This window comes from Pelophylax lessonae (genome assembly GCF_965119305.1).
Source record: "Pelophylax lessonae genome assembly, chromosome: 12".
Lineage (NCBI taxonomy): Eukaryota > Metazoa > Chordata > Amphibia > Anura > Ranidae > Pelophylax > Pelophylax lessonae.
Window position 1 is genome coordinate 57,216,618 of NC_138779.1, and position 13,536 is coordinate 57,230,153.

Sequence of the window (13,536 nt, forward strand, 5' to 3'; positions counted from 1 at the left end):
AAGGTCATTGTAAACTCTCGTTTTTTTAAATTAAAAATAACAAACATATTATACCTACCTAGTCTGTTGCAGTCGATTTGCACAGAGCAGCCCCCCTCCTCCTCTTCTCAGGTCCCTCTTCGGCTCTCCTGGGCCCTCCCTCCTGTTGTATGCCCCCACAGCAAGCAGCTTGCTATGGGGGCACCTGAGCCAAGTCACAGCTCCATGTGTTAATTCAAACACAGAGCCTGGTCCCACCTTCTTTCTATTCTCATTGGCTGACTAACAGTAGCATTAGCCAATGGCGCCTCACTAGTGGCTCAGCCAATGAGGGGGTTGATTTATTAAGAATTGACATAGCCATTCACCCAGTGAAAGTGCATATACAATGAATGGGGCAAAAAATTAACATCCGACTTTAAATAATTGATTTTAAATAGAAGATACCACAATTGACCACTAGAAGGAGACAAGTATAAGAATTTCCTGTAAGACTTAGCTCCATCTAGAGGCCAAATTAAGTATTTTCTATTTAAAATCAATTTACAATCAGCACAGAATATAGCCAGATTTCATTAATTTTTTGCACCATTTGCAATGAATAAATGTATATGCACTGTCACTGGGCGAATGGCCAAGTCAATGCTTTATAAATCAACCCCAATACAAAGCCTAGTGACAGCTCTATTTTCTATAGCAGTTTGCTATGCCATTTGTCTGCTCCATGCACTATACACTCTAGAAGGGCATCTTTCCACTGCCAAGTTCCTCCTTGTGCCCCTTCCTTCTGCACGCTGCCTAAACAACAGGCATTGCAATAGAACCTAATTGGCTCACTGTGCAGAGCCTCCAGCTCACAATGTGCATTAGAAGCTGCAGCAAGTCAGATGGAGGCCGCCTTATTTTCTGGTGGGAGGATGTCTAGCAACATCTAGCTCTTTCCTCTCCAGCCTGCCTCTGGCCCACAACTTTTATTCATTGGATTTTTAGCACATTTAGGCATGAAGGCTCAGCCTCGCATATGGGTGTTATCTACGTTGGTCTGCATGCAAATACAACCTGCCTAGAAATATCCACTCCTCCAGGCAGACACTCACCCATCAAAGTACTTTTACTTGCAAAACTTCTCCCAAGAGCCAGCCCACTGCTTGCATCAGTGCTGAGAGCTCTAGAGAGGGCACTGGGATGTTTTCAGTAAGCGGCTTCCTCCCACCAACCATGATCTACCTGCATTGCATAGAGAAGCACTGAGACTCCTAGACCGAACAGAACAAATGTGATTTTAACCATTACTTATCTATACAAAACTACATGGTCTGCCTTCACTGCAAAGAGAAGCTCAGAGCAGTGATAATATGATGGATCTAAAATGTAAACGTTTTTTTAAAACCCCTTCCTGCCGACAGTATGCCTATATGTGACCTCAGTGGACTGAGCTTTCTTCTGCGGGACCACATATATGCCCATGGGCCTTTGTGCTGGAAGCACACCGCACAGTGCATTTCCAACACAGAGACTGAGGTCTGACTGGGAGTCCCAGGTCCTGTACCAACAATCGGGATTGACTCTCTGATTGGCTATCACAGGGACCAGTCACTGAGAAGCCAACCCATGTTTTCTTTCTCTCTGAATGGAGGGGAGAGAAACACTATATGACCTAAAGTATTGAGACACCTGCACATGAACTTTAACGGAATCCCAGTCTAAAGCCCCGTACACACTCGTCGAAAATTGGCAGGGAATTTTCGTCCAACGACCGATCTGCCGATTTTCGGCTTGTTAGTATGATGCTTCCGACAACCGACTCCGACTTTTCGGCCGAAAAAAATCTAGTGTGCAGGCTATAAAATTTTTGTCCGCCGTCAAAACACGGCCGATTTTCGTGGAGTCAGTACAGATTTAGACAGGGAAAAATCTTATGAGCAAGTCTGGGCATGCTCAGAGAAGAAAGAACACAAAGAAAGCAAACCAACACATGACATCACTTCTAAAGTAGGATTCTGTCGTACGGGAAAATTCGTGTGCAGTCTAGGCACATTCCAACCAACAAAACACCACTCTGGACAAAAGACGGACGATCGTTGGCCGATAATCGTTGCATGGGTACTAGGCTTTAGTCTGTAGGGTTCAATGTGGAGTTGGCTCACCCTTTGCAGCTATAACAGCTTCAACTCTTCTGGGAAGGCTGTCCACAAGGTTTAAGAGTGTCTATGGTAATGTTTGACCATTCTTCCAGAAGTGCGTTTGTGAGGTGTTGGAGAGAAGGCCTGGCTCTCAGTCTCCACTCTAATTCATCCCAAAGGTGTTCCATCGGGTTGAGGTCAGGACTCAAGTCAAGTTTCTCCACCCTAAACTCACTCATCCATGTCTTTATGGACCTTAAACACACTCCTAAACCTTGCCAGAAGAGTTGAAGGTGTTATAGCTGCAAAGAGTGGGCCAACTCAATATTGAACCCTACGGACTAAGACTGGGATGCAATTAGGGTTCATGTGTGTAAAGGCAGGAGTCCCAATATTTTTGGTAATATAGTGTACATTGTATCTCTCCCTTTCCTTGCAGGGAGAAAAAAAATAATGAACAAAACTGTGTGATAAAAAAAAAAAAAAAATTGCTAAATCAAGGTTTGAGCTAGCTCAGTGTTTGGGTCAAAGGTCATGGTCAGTATATTTTGGGCAGGTCTATTTTTAAAAAAAATCATTTTTTTAAATGAGTATCAGTATGTTTTAGGTAGGATATATATATATAAATATATATATATATATAGTGCACTGTTTGTATTGGGATGTACTACGGGTACATACAACACACATACGTGGAATCGCTGCGATCATCTGGAGCAGGAGAATTTATTTTGGGTTGTTCTTTGGTGGTAGGTTATAGTAATAGCAAGAATTATGCAGCTGAACTTTTTTTTTTTGTTTTTACAATTTTGGACCAGTTCTCCTTTGAGAATAATAATAAAAAAAAATAAATAAAATCAAGCGACATCGGCTACCTTTTACCACCCAAATGAAAGCCCAATTTTCCTGAAAAAAAAAAAAATAAAAATCTACCTGGATGCACAAAGTAGTTGCGATGATATGTTTGGATTTACGAACATATAAAGGTTGCAAAATTGTGCTTTGACATTAACATTTTCTAGGCACGAAGGGGTTAAAAATGTAATTAGCACATTGATTGGGGGGAGGGGGGGGGGGCAGAACCAGGAGAAGCAAAATGTAAGCAGAATAAACCTCAGCTCCAAGTATTTTTTTTTTTGTTTTTTTTCAGTCGTGTGACTATTTTATTTAAAAAAAAAAACGTCCTTTTTTTGGAGAAAGGGAGGATCCTTTTAGTGTGTTAACTTTGCAAATGACATTTATGTTATTCATCAATAAGTATGTAGACCAATGGGTGTTTTTTTTTTTTTACAACTGTGTAGAGTTCCTCTTTAATTTCAAAACACAAGCCCAGCAACCACCACGCAGCACATTAAACACCAGAGGCCAATAACGATCCGGTTTATTACCTTTTATTTATTTTTTGTCTTTTTGTTTTATTATTTAAAACCATACACGTCAAGAAGTGGACTCTAAAGGGTCTCATTCACAAGACCGCGGCACCCTTTTACTGCACAGTAAACTGTCATTCTTCTTTAATAAAAAAGAAAAAAAAAAAAATGAAACAAAAAAAAAAAAAAAAACAGACGTCACCAAGCTTTGTGAATGAGGCTCTAAAACTGAAAGGGTCGCCTCCGCCCTGAAGCATAAAAGGGCACGAAGGCATGGCTGTCACAAAGGAGAGAGCAGCTTGGCTCTAGAACTTCCTTTAAGTTGTAGATTCCGTCGTGTAACCCTGAAGAGTACAGTGCCCATCCACCCATAGGGACCATCCACTGACGTCCAGCGCGGACAGCCTTCAGCCCATGGGGTAAACCACAGCAAAGCTGCTTGTTAATAAATATGCGTACTTACAGATTCCTTGACCCAAAGACGAAGGGAAAGGAGGCCCGTTACGTGAAACAATGAAAGATACAGAAGTGCGGGAACAGAAGGCCAACTGTCTTAAGGACTTTGCGACTTTCTGTCCCAGTAACGATGATGGTGAAACAGCATGCCACCAGACCCTCTCAAACAAAAAAGGCCTTTAGAAATAAGCAGCATTGGGTTCTATTTGCAGTTATGCATCTCCAAAAGGTTTGAAATCCCTAAAATGTATCACTATTTCCACCTTAAAATAAATTCCACCGTGTTGCTCGTGGAGTATCATGGAAAGTTTTTTCCCATAATAATCCAAAATTTCCTAATCAGACCGGGAGCAGTTCTAGTAAATTTGCCACCTGCTTGTAAAACTGGGTATGACAGCCACAGCCATTTAAATGCAATGGGTACCCATGGCCCTTGTGTCTGACTTGGGTCAGCAGATGACAAGAGGGAGGCTGGGAAGAAGAATCCTAATCCTGTTTGCTAGCTGGAAGGATCAGCAACAGAAGTTGGGGCTGGGGGGGGGGGGGGGGGGGGATTTTTAATTAAACTCAAAAGAAAAGCCTGCCAGCCGACTCAATTGATTCTTTCTGTCTTTTAATAAAATACTAGAAGAGACAATGGGTGGAAAATGCTGATCAAAAACAGAAATATTAACAAAACTTTTTAAGGCCACCGAAATTCTGAAATGACTTCACATGGGCTAAAGTAATTATGAAAAAAATAAAATAAAACTTCTTATAAACTAATTCAGTCACTGACGTTCAGAAATTTCTATGATGGCAAAAGAAAATCTTGGGAAAAGGTCATGGATAAATTATGAACCCATCAATAAATAGAAGCTCCGTTGGGGAGAAGGATGTGAGGTATTGAGAACCAGGTGGTGGCGCTGTCGAGTACTGTATTATGTGCACGCAGTGCTCCCTCCCAATACAAAGGGATAGCAGCAGGACATGGGACCTTGCATAGGTCTATCCACATCGGGAGCTCGGCCCGGACTTGGTGGGCCTGGCTGTAAGAAAGGGGGAGGCGCTGTAAGGATGAGCGACGGGAATAGAGGGGGGGGTGGGGCTTTGGGACAGGAGGAGGAGAGAAGTAGGTCAGATGGGTGGCGGGTTTTGCACTCGGAAGCTGCAGTTTTATTTCAGGCAGCGCTCAAAGTAGGTGGATCCTATGTAGCCCCCCCGCATGGACCGCTGGACATTCTGTTCGAACAGGCGTCTGTTGTTCTGAAGAACTTCAGCGGCTTCTTTGTTTAATGGGTCTTCAGGGTTTGGCTCCTAATAGATAGAAAAACAGACATTACAGAAATCAGGAAACCAACATCAGTGTAAAATGTACAGATTCATCCCAGACTATGGCCCTTTAACCCTTTCGGGGTCACAGCAGTTTTTGCATAGTTTGCATGCATTTAAATGCATGTGTTCCAAGATTAGGTAAAATACCAAACTATATTTTCTGAAAGCAGAAACCCTGGAAAATAAAATGGTGGGAGTTTGGTAAAATATAAAAGGTTGAGATCTTGCCAAACAAGATGCCCAACATGTAAAGCTAGAAACGGCACATACCTGTGAAACTGTGACAAACGTCTGTACACAATAATGAAGACAGGGCCTTTTCTGGCACTTTTTGTTTACATGCAACAATCAGTATTTTTTGTTGAAGATTTCTTAGAACCCCCAAACATTATAGATGATGTTACGCCGAGTAAATAGATACCCAACATGTCAAGCTTTAAAATTGCGTACAAACACGTAATTTTACTATCAATAGGTGACGCTTTAAAAGTCTTTACAGGTTACCATTTTAGATTCACACAGGTGGTCTAGTGCTAAATTTACTGCCCCCGATTGGACTTTCTCAGTGAAACTATACATGTGGGACGACTGCTGTTTGCGTGTATGACCGTCGCGTGCGTTGCCTTTGCGCGCGAGCATGGGGGGGGGGGGGGGGGGACCACTTTAATATTTTTTTATTTTAACATTGCCCCCTAATTTAATTTTTTTATCACTTTTATTTCTGGAATGTAAACATCCTTGTGACAGCAATAGGCATTATGACAGGTATTCTTTTTGGAGAGATCTGGGGTCTACAAGACCCCAGATTCCTCCTCTGCCCTTAAAAGGATTTGAACATGCCAAGATCAGTGTTCAAATGCTTTTTCATTTTTAAAAAATGGTGCCATTTACATCCAAGAGATGTCAGGTTATCTCTTCCAGGTTACTATATCAGAGGCCAACAAAGCTGATCTGGTCTTTGTTTGGCTCTGTGATCAGCCGGTAGAAGTGCCGGCTGGTTAATTGGAACTCGTGGTGGGATGGGGAGATGGCCATGGAAGGCATTGGGGGTGGGGGTTTTGGTTGAGGATGTCCCTTCCCGCTGCTTGCAAAAGCTAGCCATTGGCTAGTTAGCCTCCAGGATTGCTTTTACAAGAGAGCTGACCGCCGGCTCTAAAAAAACAGTACTGGAATGATGCCTCAGTATCTCGGTATAACCACTTAAAAGTCCAGTGATGTACAGGTAAGTCACTGGTCAGCAAAAGGTTAAATATATTCACAGGTCATCAGAAAAGAAGGGGGGATTTTTGGGACCTTGAATGAGGCTCATAAATAAATGTGCCTCCATCCCTATATGCGAAGATGCAAACAAATATTCACAGGTCATCAGTTTAGAGTAAGGCAGTGGTGTATTTAGGTTTTGTGCTGCCCTAGGCCTAACTATACTTGTGCCCCCCTAATTGAAATATGACCCACCCCTTCCTGTAAAGGTCACACCCCTTCCTGTTTATGACCCGCCCTGTCATCTGTAGACCACAGTTTTTTAGAGCCCATCAGTGCAGCATATCAGCACAGCCTCATCAGTGGCCATCAGTGCAGCCCCATCAGTGGCCACCAGTGCAGCCCCATCAGTGCATCATATCAGTGCCCATCAGTATAGCTTATCAGTGCCGCCTCATCAGTTGCAATCACTGCAGCCTATTAGTGCCCATCAGTGCAACATATCAGTGCCCATCAGGGCACCATATGAGTGCAGCCCCATCAGTGAAGCTTATCAGTGCCACCTCGTATCCATCAGTGCAGCATATCAGTGCTGCCTTATCAATGCAGCCTCATTCGTGCCCATCACAGTGCAGTTTATCAGTACCCACCATTGGCAACTCATTAGTGGCCATCAGAGCAGCATATTAGTTCCCATCAGTGCAGCATATTAGCGACCATCAGTGCAGCATATCAATGCAGCCCCATCAGTTTTTAAGATATTTGGACTTTTGCGTTTGCTTCCACTGATTGTAATCCTAGGATTATATCACTTATTTGTATAATAAATAGAAAGTCCATAGTCCTTATACAAATAAGTGAAATAATCAGTGGCAGCAAGCACAAGTCCAAATGTTTTGCTGCCCCCCCTACAAAGTGCTGCCCTAGGCCTGGGCCAAGATACAGCACTGGAGTAAGGCCCCTTTCACACATACGGTTCATTTCAGTGACATTTTTTTGTCATCAGTTTTTTTTCTCAGTCAATATCAGTTTCACATCCGTTTGTCGTCCAATCTGCTTTTTTAACGGATGATTTTTAACGCTGATTGAATGGATGATTTTTAACGTTCAAAAAAACGGATGATGACAGTAGCGGATGAAAGCGGATGTAAATGGACAATCATCCATTTACATCCGTTTTTCCATAGGAATGCATGGATGTCTGTTTTTTATCTGTCAACAGATGGATGAAAAACAGACGAACGGTCCCTACGTGTGAAAGGGGCCTTAAAGTGTATGTTCACCTCTTAGATATATATAAAAAAAAGTTAATGCCAGACACCCTTCCCACTGTATATACCTCCATAGGTGTCAGTGTCCACGCAGACGCAGCCAGTGTACCGCTCTACTTTGCTCTGATCTATCTGCAGGCTCCTTGGGATGGATCAGAGCAATTCTAAGTGGTCAGTGCTAACCAATCAGAATCACTTTGATCTGTTGTGAAAGCCCTACAAGAATACAAGAAGGGGGAAAGAGCAGGGATTTCAGCTCCCTGGAGCACTACACTGGCTGCATGGGCACTGACAGCTCATCACTCACTGTAGTAAACCGGGGGGGGGGGGGGGGGGGGTGGTTTTGTCGAAGAGGGTGTTATTTTACCTTTTAATTTTCTCTAAATAGGTGAACTCGCACTTTATCTGTAAATGATGGCCCTAGAACTACTGCTCTCACTTTGGCATATTTGGTGATATGCAACATTGGTAATGCATTCACTGCTTTCATATGTGGATGCCCCTGAAGCATTCATTTAAGTGTATGTGGGGGTGGGGCTCAAAATAATAAAGTGCTCAAATGTAATTAATTTTTATATTTTCTTCCACCCAGCTATATTGCCATCACAGGTTTTCTTTAATGAAACATCAGGACACTATTAGACCTCTGTGCTCCACTAAAGATAACGAAGCTTCTTCCCCGGCCACATTAGTCAGGGAAAACCCAACCCAGCATGCCAGGCCTAGGACCACAGGTGGGATAGCAGAGCCTGGAAAACATGTCAAGGGGGGAGCGTGGGGGGAAAATCGGTGAAAGCAGCCAGGTTGCTTATGCCTGAAAACAAACAGACAGCTTGTAATCTAGTAATCAGTAGCATCTGGGAGTGCATGCAAAATAGGAAAAGACAATTGTGGTGACAACTGTCTATTTTTGAAGTATTCCCCTGACTTCCTGTCCCAAAGACGCAGCAGGATGTTGGTATAAATATCCCCATATGGGACAGGAAAACAAAAAACTATTGCGATTCTAACTATTCCCTATCTATGCCAAACTATGCAATGTGCCTGCACTGCACAGAGAAGCTTTATTTTAAAAAAGGAATTATGTTGATGGGGGGTTGACAAGGCAGATAGTAAAATATTAGTCATGAAGTGAAATTCTGGCACACAAACAGGTGTATATCCTAAGCAAAGGTAGATACTCAGAAGTTGTATATCAAGTCCATCAGTCCAGATGCATAAACATTTAAAAAATATAGGAGGCAGCCATCCTGAGAGTGTGTCCACAAACTCTGTAAGATAGACAGAAAAGGGGAGGGGAGGCGCCACCTGAGTGTAGTATTAGAGCATAAAAATGTATTCCACAAGATAAAAAACACTTACAAGATGTAAGGCAAATCACACTTTTCAAACAGTCATCAGCCCCGTGGCAGAAGTTTTTTTTTTTATCTTAGCATTTTATGCATTAGGATAAAGAACCTTCTGTGTGCAGCACCCCCCCCCCAATACTTAAAGCGGTAGTATCCCGCTTTTTGACACTTTTACCTACAGGTAAGCCTATAATAAGGCTTACCTGTAGGTACAATTAATATCTCCTAAACCGGCACGGTTTAGGAGATATTTGCAGTGCATGCAGCTGCTCACGCGAGCGGCGCATGCACTCTTAAGGTCCGGGGGGACCTTCAGTTTTCCTTGCCGGGAGCTTGCCGGAAAATCACATTGGCACGGCTCCGGCCAATCACAGCGCCGGAGCCGCCGAACCCGGAAGAGACACAGAGGGATCATGGCAGCGCCCGCAGCAATGTCCGGGGGTCAGTGTCGGGGCTTCGTTCTAACGTAAGTAATGCATAATGAGCTAGTATGGGATGCATACTACCTCATTATGCCTTTGTCTTGCAGGTTTTTTTTTTTTCCAATTTTTTTGGGTTTACAACCGCTTTAACTGTGCCCGCTCTTGATCCAGCGATGCCCATGAATGCCTCAGCAATCCGGGACTCTCTCTTCTGATTGGCTGAGACACAGCAGCGGCGCCGTTGTGTCCCGCTGCAATCAAAGCCAGTTAGCCAATGAGGAGCAAGAGGGGGTGGGGCCGAATCGCAACTCCATGTCTGAATGGACACACAGAGCTACGGGTTGGGTGCCCCCATAGTAAGCTGCTTGCTGTGGGGGGCACTATAAAAGTAGGAAGGCTTCGTAAGCGCCTGCCAGGGACCTCAAAAGAGGATCCAGGCTGTCCTGTGCAAAACCAACTGCACACAGCAGGTAAGTATAACGTGTTTGTTATTTTTAAACAAAAAAAAAAAACACAAGACTTTACAATCACGCTAAAAAACTTACAAGACGTAAGGCATAATCATGATTTTCAAATCAGCCCTCAGTCATCAGCCCGGTGGCTACCACTGCCCTGCAGGTTCTGCCGGGGGTCCGAGTGGCTGGATGGAAGATGTCAGGGCGATAGGACGCCTAGATGTTCCAGGAAGTCCATGCTGACCAGCAGGGACTGCAAAGGCAGAAGCGACGTCACCTGAGAGGCCAGTGAGCTCCAAGTGCATAGCCTGCACATTTGTCATCACAATCCCCGCTTCCTCCGGTGATGTCACTTCCACCCGTGCGGTCCACGCTGGTCAGCATGAACTTCCTGGAACATCTAGTCATCCTAGTCTCCTGACATCTTCCATCCAGGAACCTGCAGACAAGGGGCTGATGACTGTTTGAAAAGTGTTAAAGCGGTAGTATCCCGCTTTTTGACACTTTTACCTACAGGTAAGCCTATAATAAGGCTTACCTGTAGGTATAATTAATATCTCCTAAACCGGCACGGTTTTGGAGATATTTACAGTGCATGCAGCCGCTCGCGCGAGCGGCGCATGCGCTCTGAAGGTCCGGGGGGGACCTTCAATTAGTTTGCCGGAGCTTGCTGGAAAAATCACTCCCGCGCGCATTTTCCCGCCGAACCCGGAAAAGACTGCGAGGGATCATGGCAGCGCCCGCAGCAATGTCCGGGGGTCCGTGGCGGGGCTTCGTTTTAAGGTAAGTTACACATAATGGGCTAGTATGCGATGCATACTAGCTCATTATGCCTTCGTCTTGCAGGTTTTTTTTATTTTATTTTTTTTTTTATAGGGTTTACAACCGCTTTAATATGCCTTACCTCTTGTGTTTTTAATCTTGTGGAATAAATGTTTATGCTCTAATACTACACTCAGGTGGCGCCTCCCCTTCCCCCTTTAAAGTAAAATATTAGATTAAACTTCAGCTTTAAGGCACAGAACAATGTTTGAGAGGTCGTTGACACTTGTGCATGTGAAAAACAACAGTCCCCACAACGGCATATAAAAAACAATTGCTTTCTATGTGCCTTGTTCACACTTCAATGGAGAGGAGACGTGCAGGAGTGCAGCGTATCTAATTTTCCACACCACATCTGAAGTCTCTATCCGTCTGTGTGCAAACCCTACCAAGCAATTGCAAAACAGATTTCATTGTTCAGACAGCTATAAAGTAACCTCGTGCGGACCATGCTGCACATGAGCACGCCAACGGTTTCCCACCTCCCAAGCACAGTGTGACTGAGACGTTACACACATCTCCAGGTCTCTCTAGTGCAGGCCTCGACAAACCCCGGGCGCCAGGTCGCATTTGCGACTAGAATTAGCGACCTGGCGCCTGGGGGGCCCTGCAGGAGGTGTCCTGTCCCTTTTGCGCCCCCACCTTCTTTCCCGAGTGCACGGACTTCCACGCCATCCATAAATTGAGGCCCCGGCTTTTCGGCCTTCTTCTGTTAGATGAGAGGCTAGGGGAACTGGCGCCCTCTTGTGGTGGCCGGGAGTAATGCATGTTCTCAATGCCTTCCTTCTCATCTGCTCTTTGGAAGGAGATGGGAAGTTTTTGCAGGCTTCATCTCTCTGTCCAGTTACCTTTGCTTAAAGGTAAGTGGACAGGGAGTGTTTTTATTATTATTAATTTATTTTTTAAATTAAAAAAAAAAGAAATAATAAATTTTTTCATTTTTTTTATAAGAATAGAAAAAAAAAGATAGATAGATAGATAGATAGATATATATATATATATATATATATATATATCATTTTTTTTTTTAATAAGAATTGAAAAAAAAAAAAAAAAGAGTGTTTATATTATATATATATATATAATATAAACATTCTTTTTTTTTTTTTCAATTCTTATTAAAAATAAAAAAAATGATATATAAAATATATATATTTATATCTTTTTTTTTTTTTTTTCTCATCGCCGTGCCACAGCCGAAGGCCCCTTTCACACGGGCTGTCTGATTGGGTCCGCCTGACAGTTTTTCAGACAGACCTGATCGGACCCCTCATTCTCCTCTATGGAGCGGTAATCGGAGGTTCGGATCAGATGGCATCGGATGGAAAAAGAGAGACAGTCTGTTTCCATCCAATTGCGCTATAGAGGAGAGTGGGGTTCTAGTCGTATTTATGTGTAAATTTAGTATCCGTTTTATTAAATAAAGCTTGGTTGTTAGTTTAAAAAAAAAACAAAAAAACTGGCTCCTAACTTTTTTAGCTGGCTCCTAGATTTCAGGCAAATTTGTCAAGCCCTGCTCTAGTGGAATGGACTTTTGATCATGATACCACTGTGACAGTCAAACACAATCTGTCCCACTTCCCAGCAATAAAATCCAGCTAAAAGAGGGGCTGGGAAAGGGTTAATAAAAGTGGAAATTTCCTGCATGCTAGTCAACCACTGCTGTGTATTACTCAATACTTACCAAGAAGAGATACTGCAGGCCATATATTATTGAATTTATTGTGAGTACAGGCTTCCAGTCCTCCCTGTAAATATACAATATGAAAATTACACACAAAGCACTCAGCCTGGACAATTCCAGCAGCTGGATGGGCACATCATCTAAGAACAATAGAAACACAGGCTCTCTGCCTCCACCTACCCGCCCCATATACAGTGTATGTCCTAGGAGTGCACTGATTGTTCCTGTGGTAGTATAAATGAGGTTGGACTTGGGAAGAGGGCAATGTATATTTTCTAAAAGCATGGTTTCAGAAAAAAAAAATAATTTTAGTGCACACAAACACAATAGAATACCCAAGTTTTGTGGAAAAATAAAAAAGGCGAGGTTGCATCAAGTAAATAGATACCAACATGTCAATCAACAAAAATGTGCGCAGCCGCCAAAAAGGCAAAAAACTCCGGTACCTAAAATTGTCCTCGGGTGACTCGAGAACCCTTTCGCTGCAAGGTCCGCATTTCATATGGATCTGACAGCAGGGGGTTTTACACACATTCCTAGTGGCTGCAGCTGACAGGAGTGTGTGTAAATCTGACAAGCATACTCTGCCTGTCAGATGGAAGCATTCAGGTGGCTGCACTGACACCCGATTGCCTCCACACAACCCTGGTAATGGCACCTGCCCCCGCCATGAATCCCGGGGTTCCGCTTGCCCATCTGCGGGCCTGGGACTGACACAGCTTGTGCTGCCGGGTAGAGGGGAGTGAGCAGAGTGGACACACGTCCGTTCTCCTCCTTATAGCTGACCCAGAAAGTGACATGTTTAAGGTTACACTTCCGGGTATGCCCATCAGTGTCCCCCGCTAGCATGGCCGCAAAAAATGGAATGCAGTGCGATCTGCATTGCAATACATTCAGTGGAGCACAGGGGAGACATGCAGGTCTTTTAGACCCTGGATGTCTCAATAAAGAGAACGTCGCCAAAAAAATCATCACATAGAAGTCTTTTTGTCACTTACATGACGAAAAAAAAAAAAAAAAAAAAAAAAAACCACCTTTAAAAATTGTAAAAAAGTAAAGTTACACTCAAGCACACAAAATCCCCCCCACCC

At 43.5% G+C, this 13,536-nt stretch overlaps 1 protein-coding gene across 1 annotated transcript in view; it reads right to left on the reverse strand.

Moving 5' to 3' along the window:
- Nucleotides 1–4,526: 4,526 nt before the first annotated feature.
- Nucleotides 4,527–13,536, reverse strand: part of UBE2M (ubiquitin conjugating enzyme E2 M) — a 32,758-nt gene continuing 23,748 nt past the window's right edge. The window contains exons 5-6 of the mRNA XM_082274456.1: nucleotides 12,446–12,509; nucleotides 4,527–5,224 (exon numbers count right to left, since the gene is read on the reverse strand). Coding sequence (XP_082130582.1) covers nucleotides 5,084–5,224; nucleotides 12,446–12,509 — 205 coding nt within the window. The 3' untranslated portion in view covers nucleotides 4,527–5,083. The remainder of the gene's footprint in view (nucleotides 5,225–12,445; nucleotides 12,510–13,536) is intronic.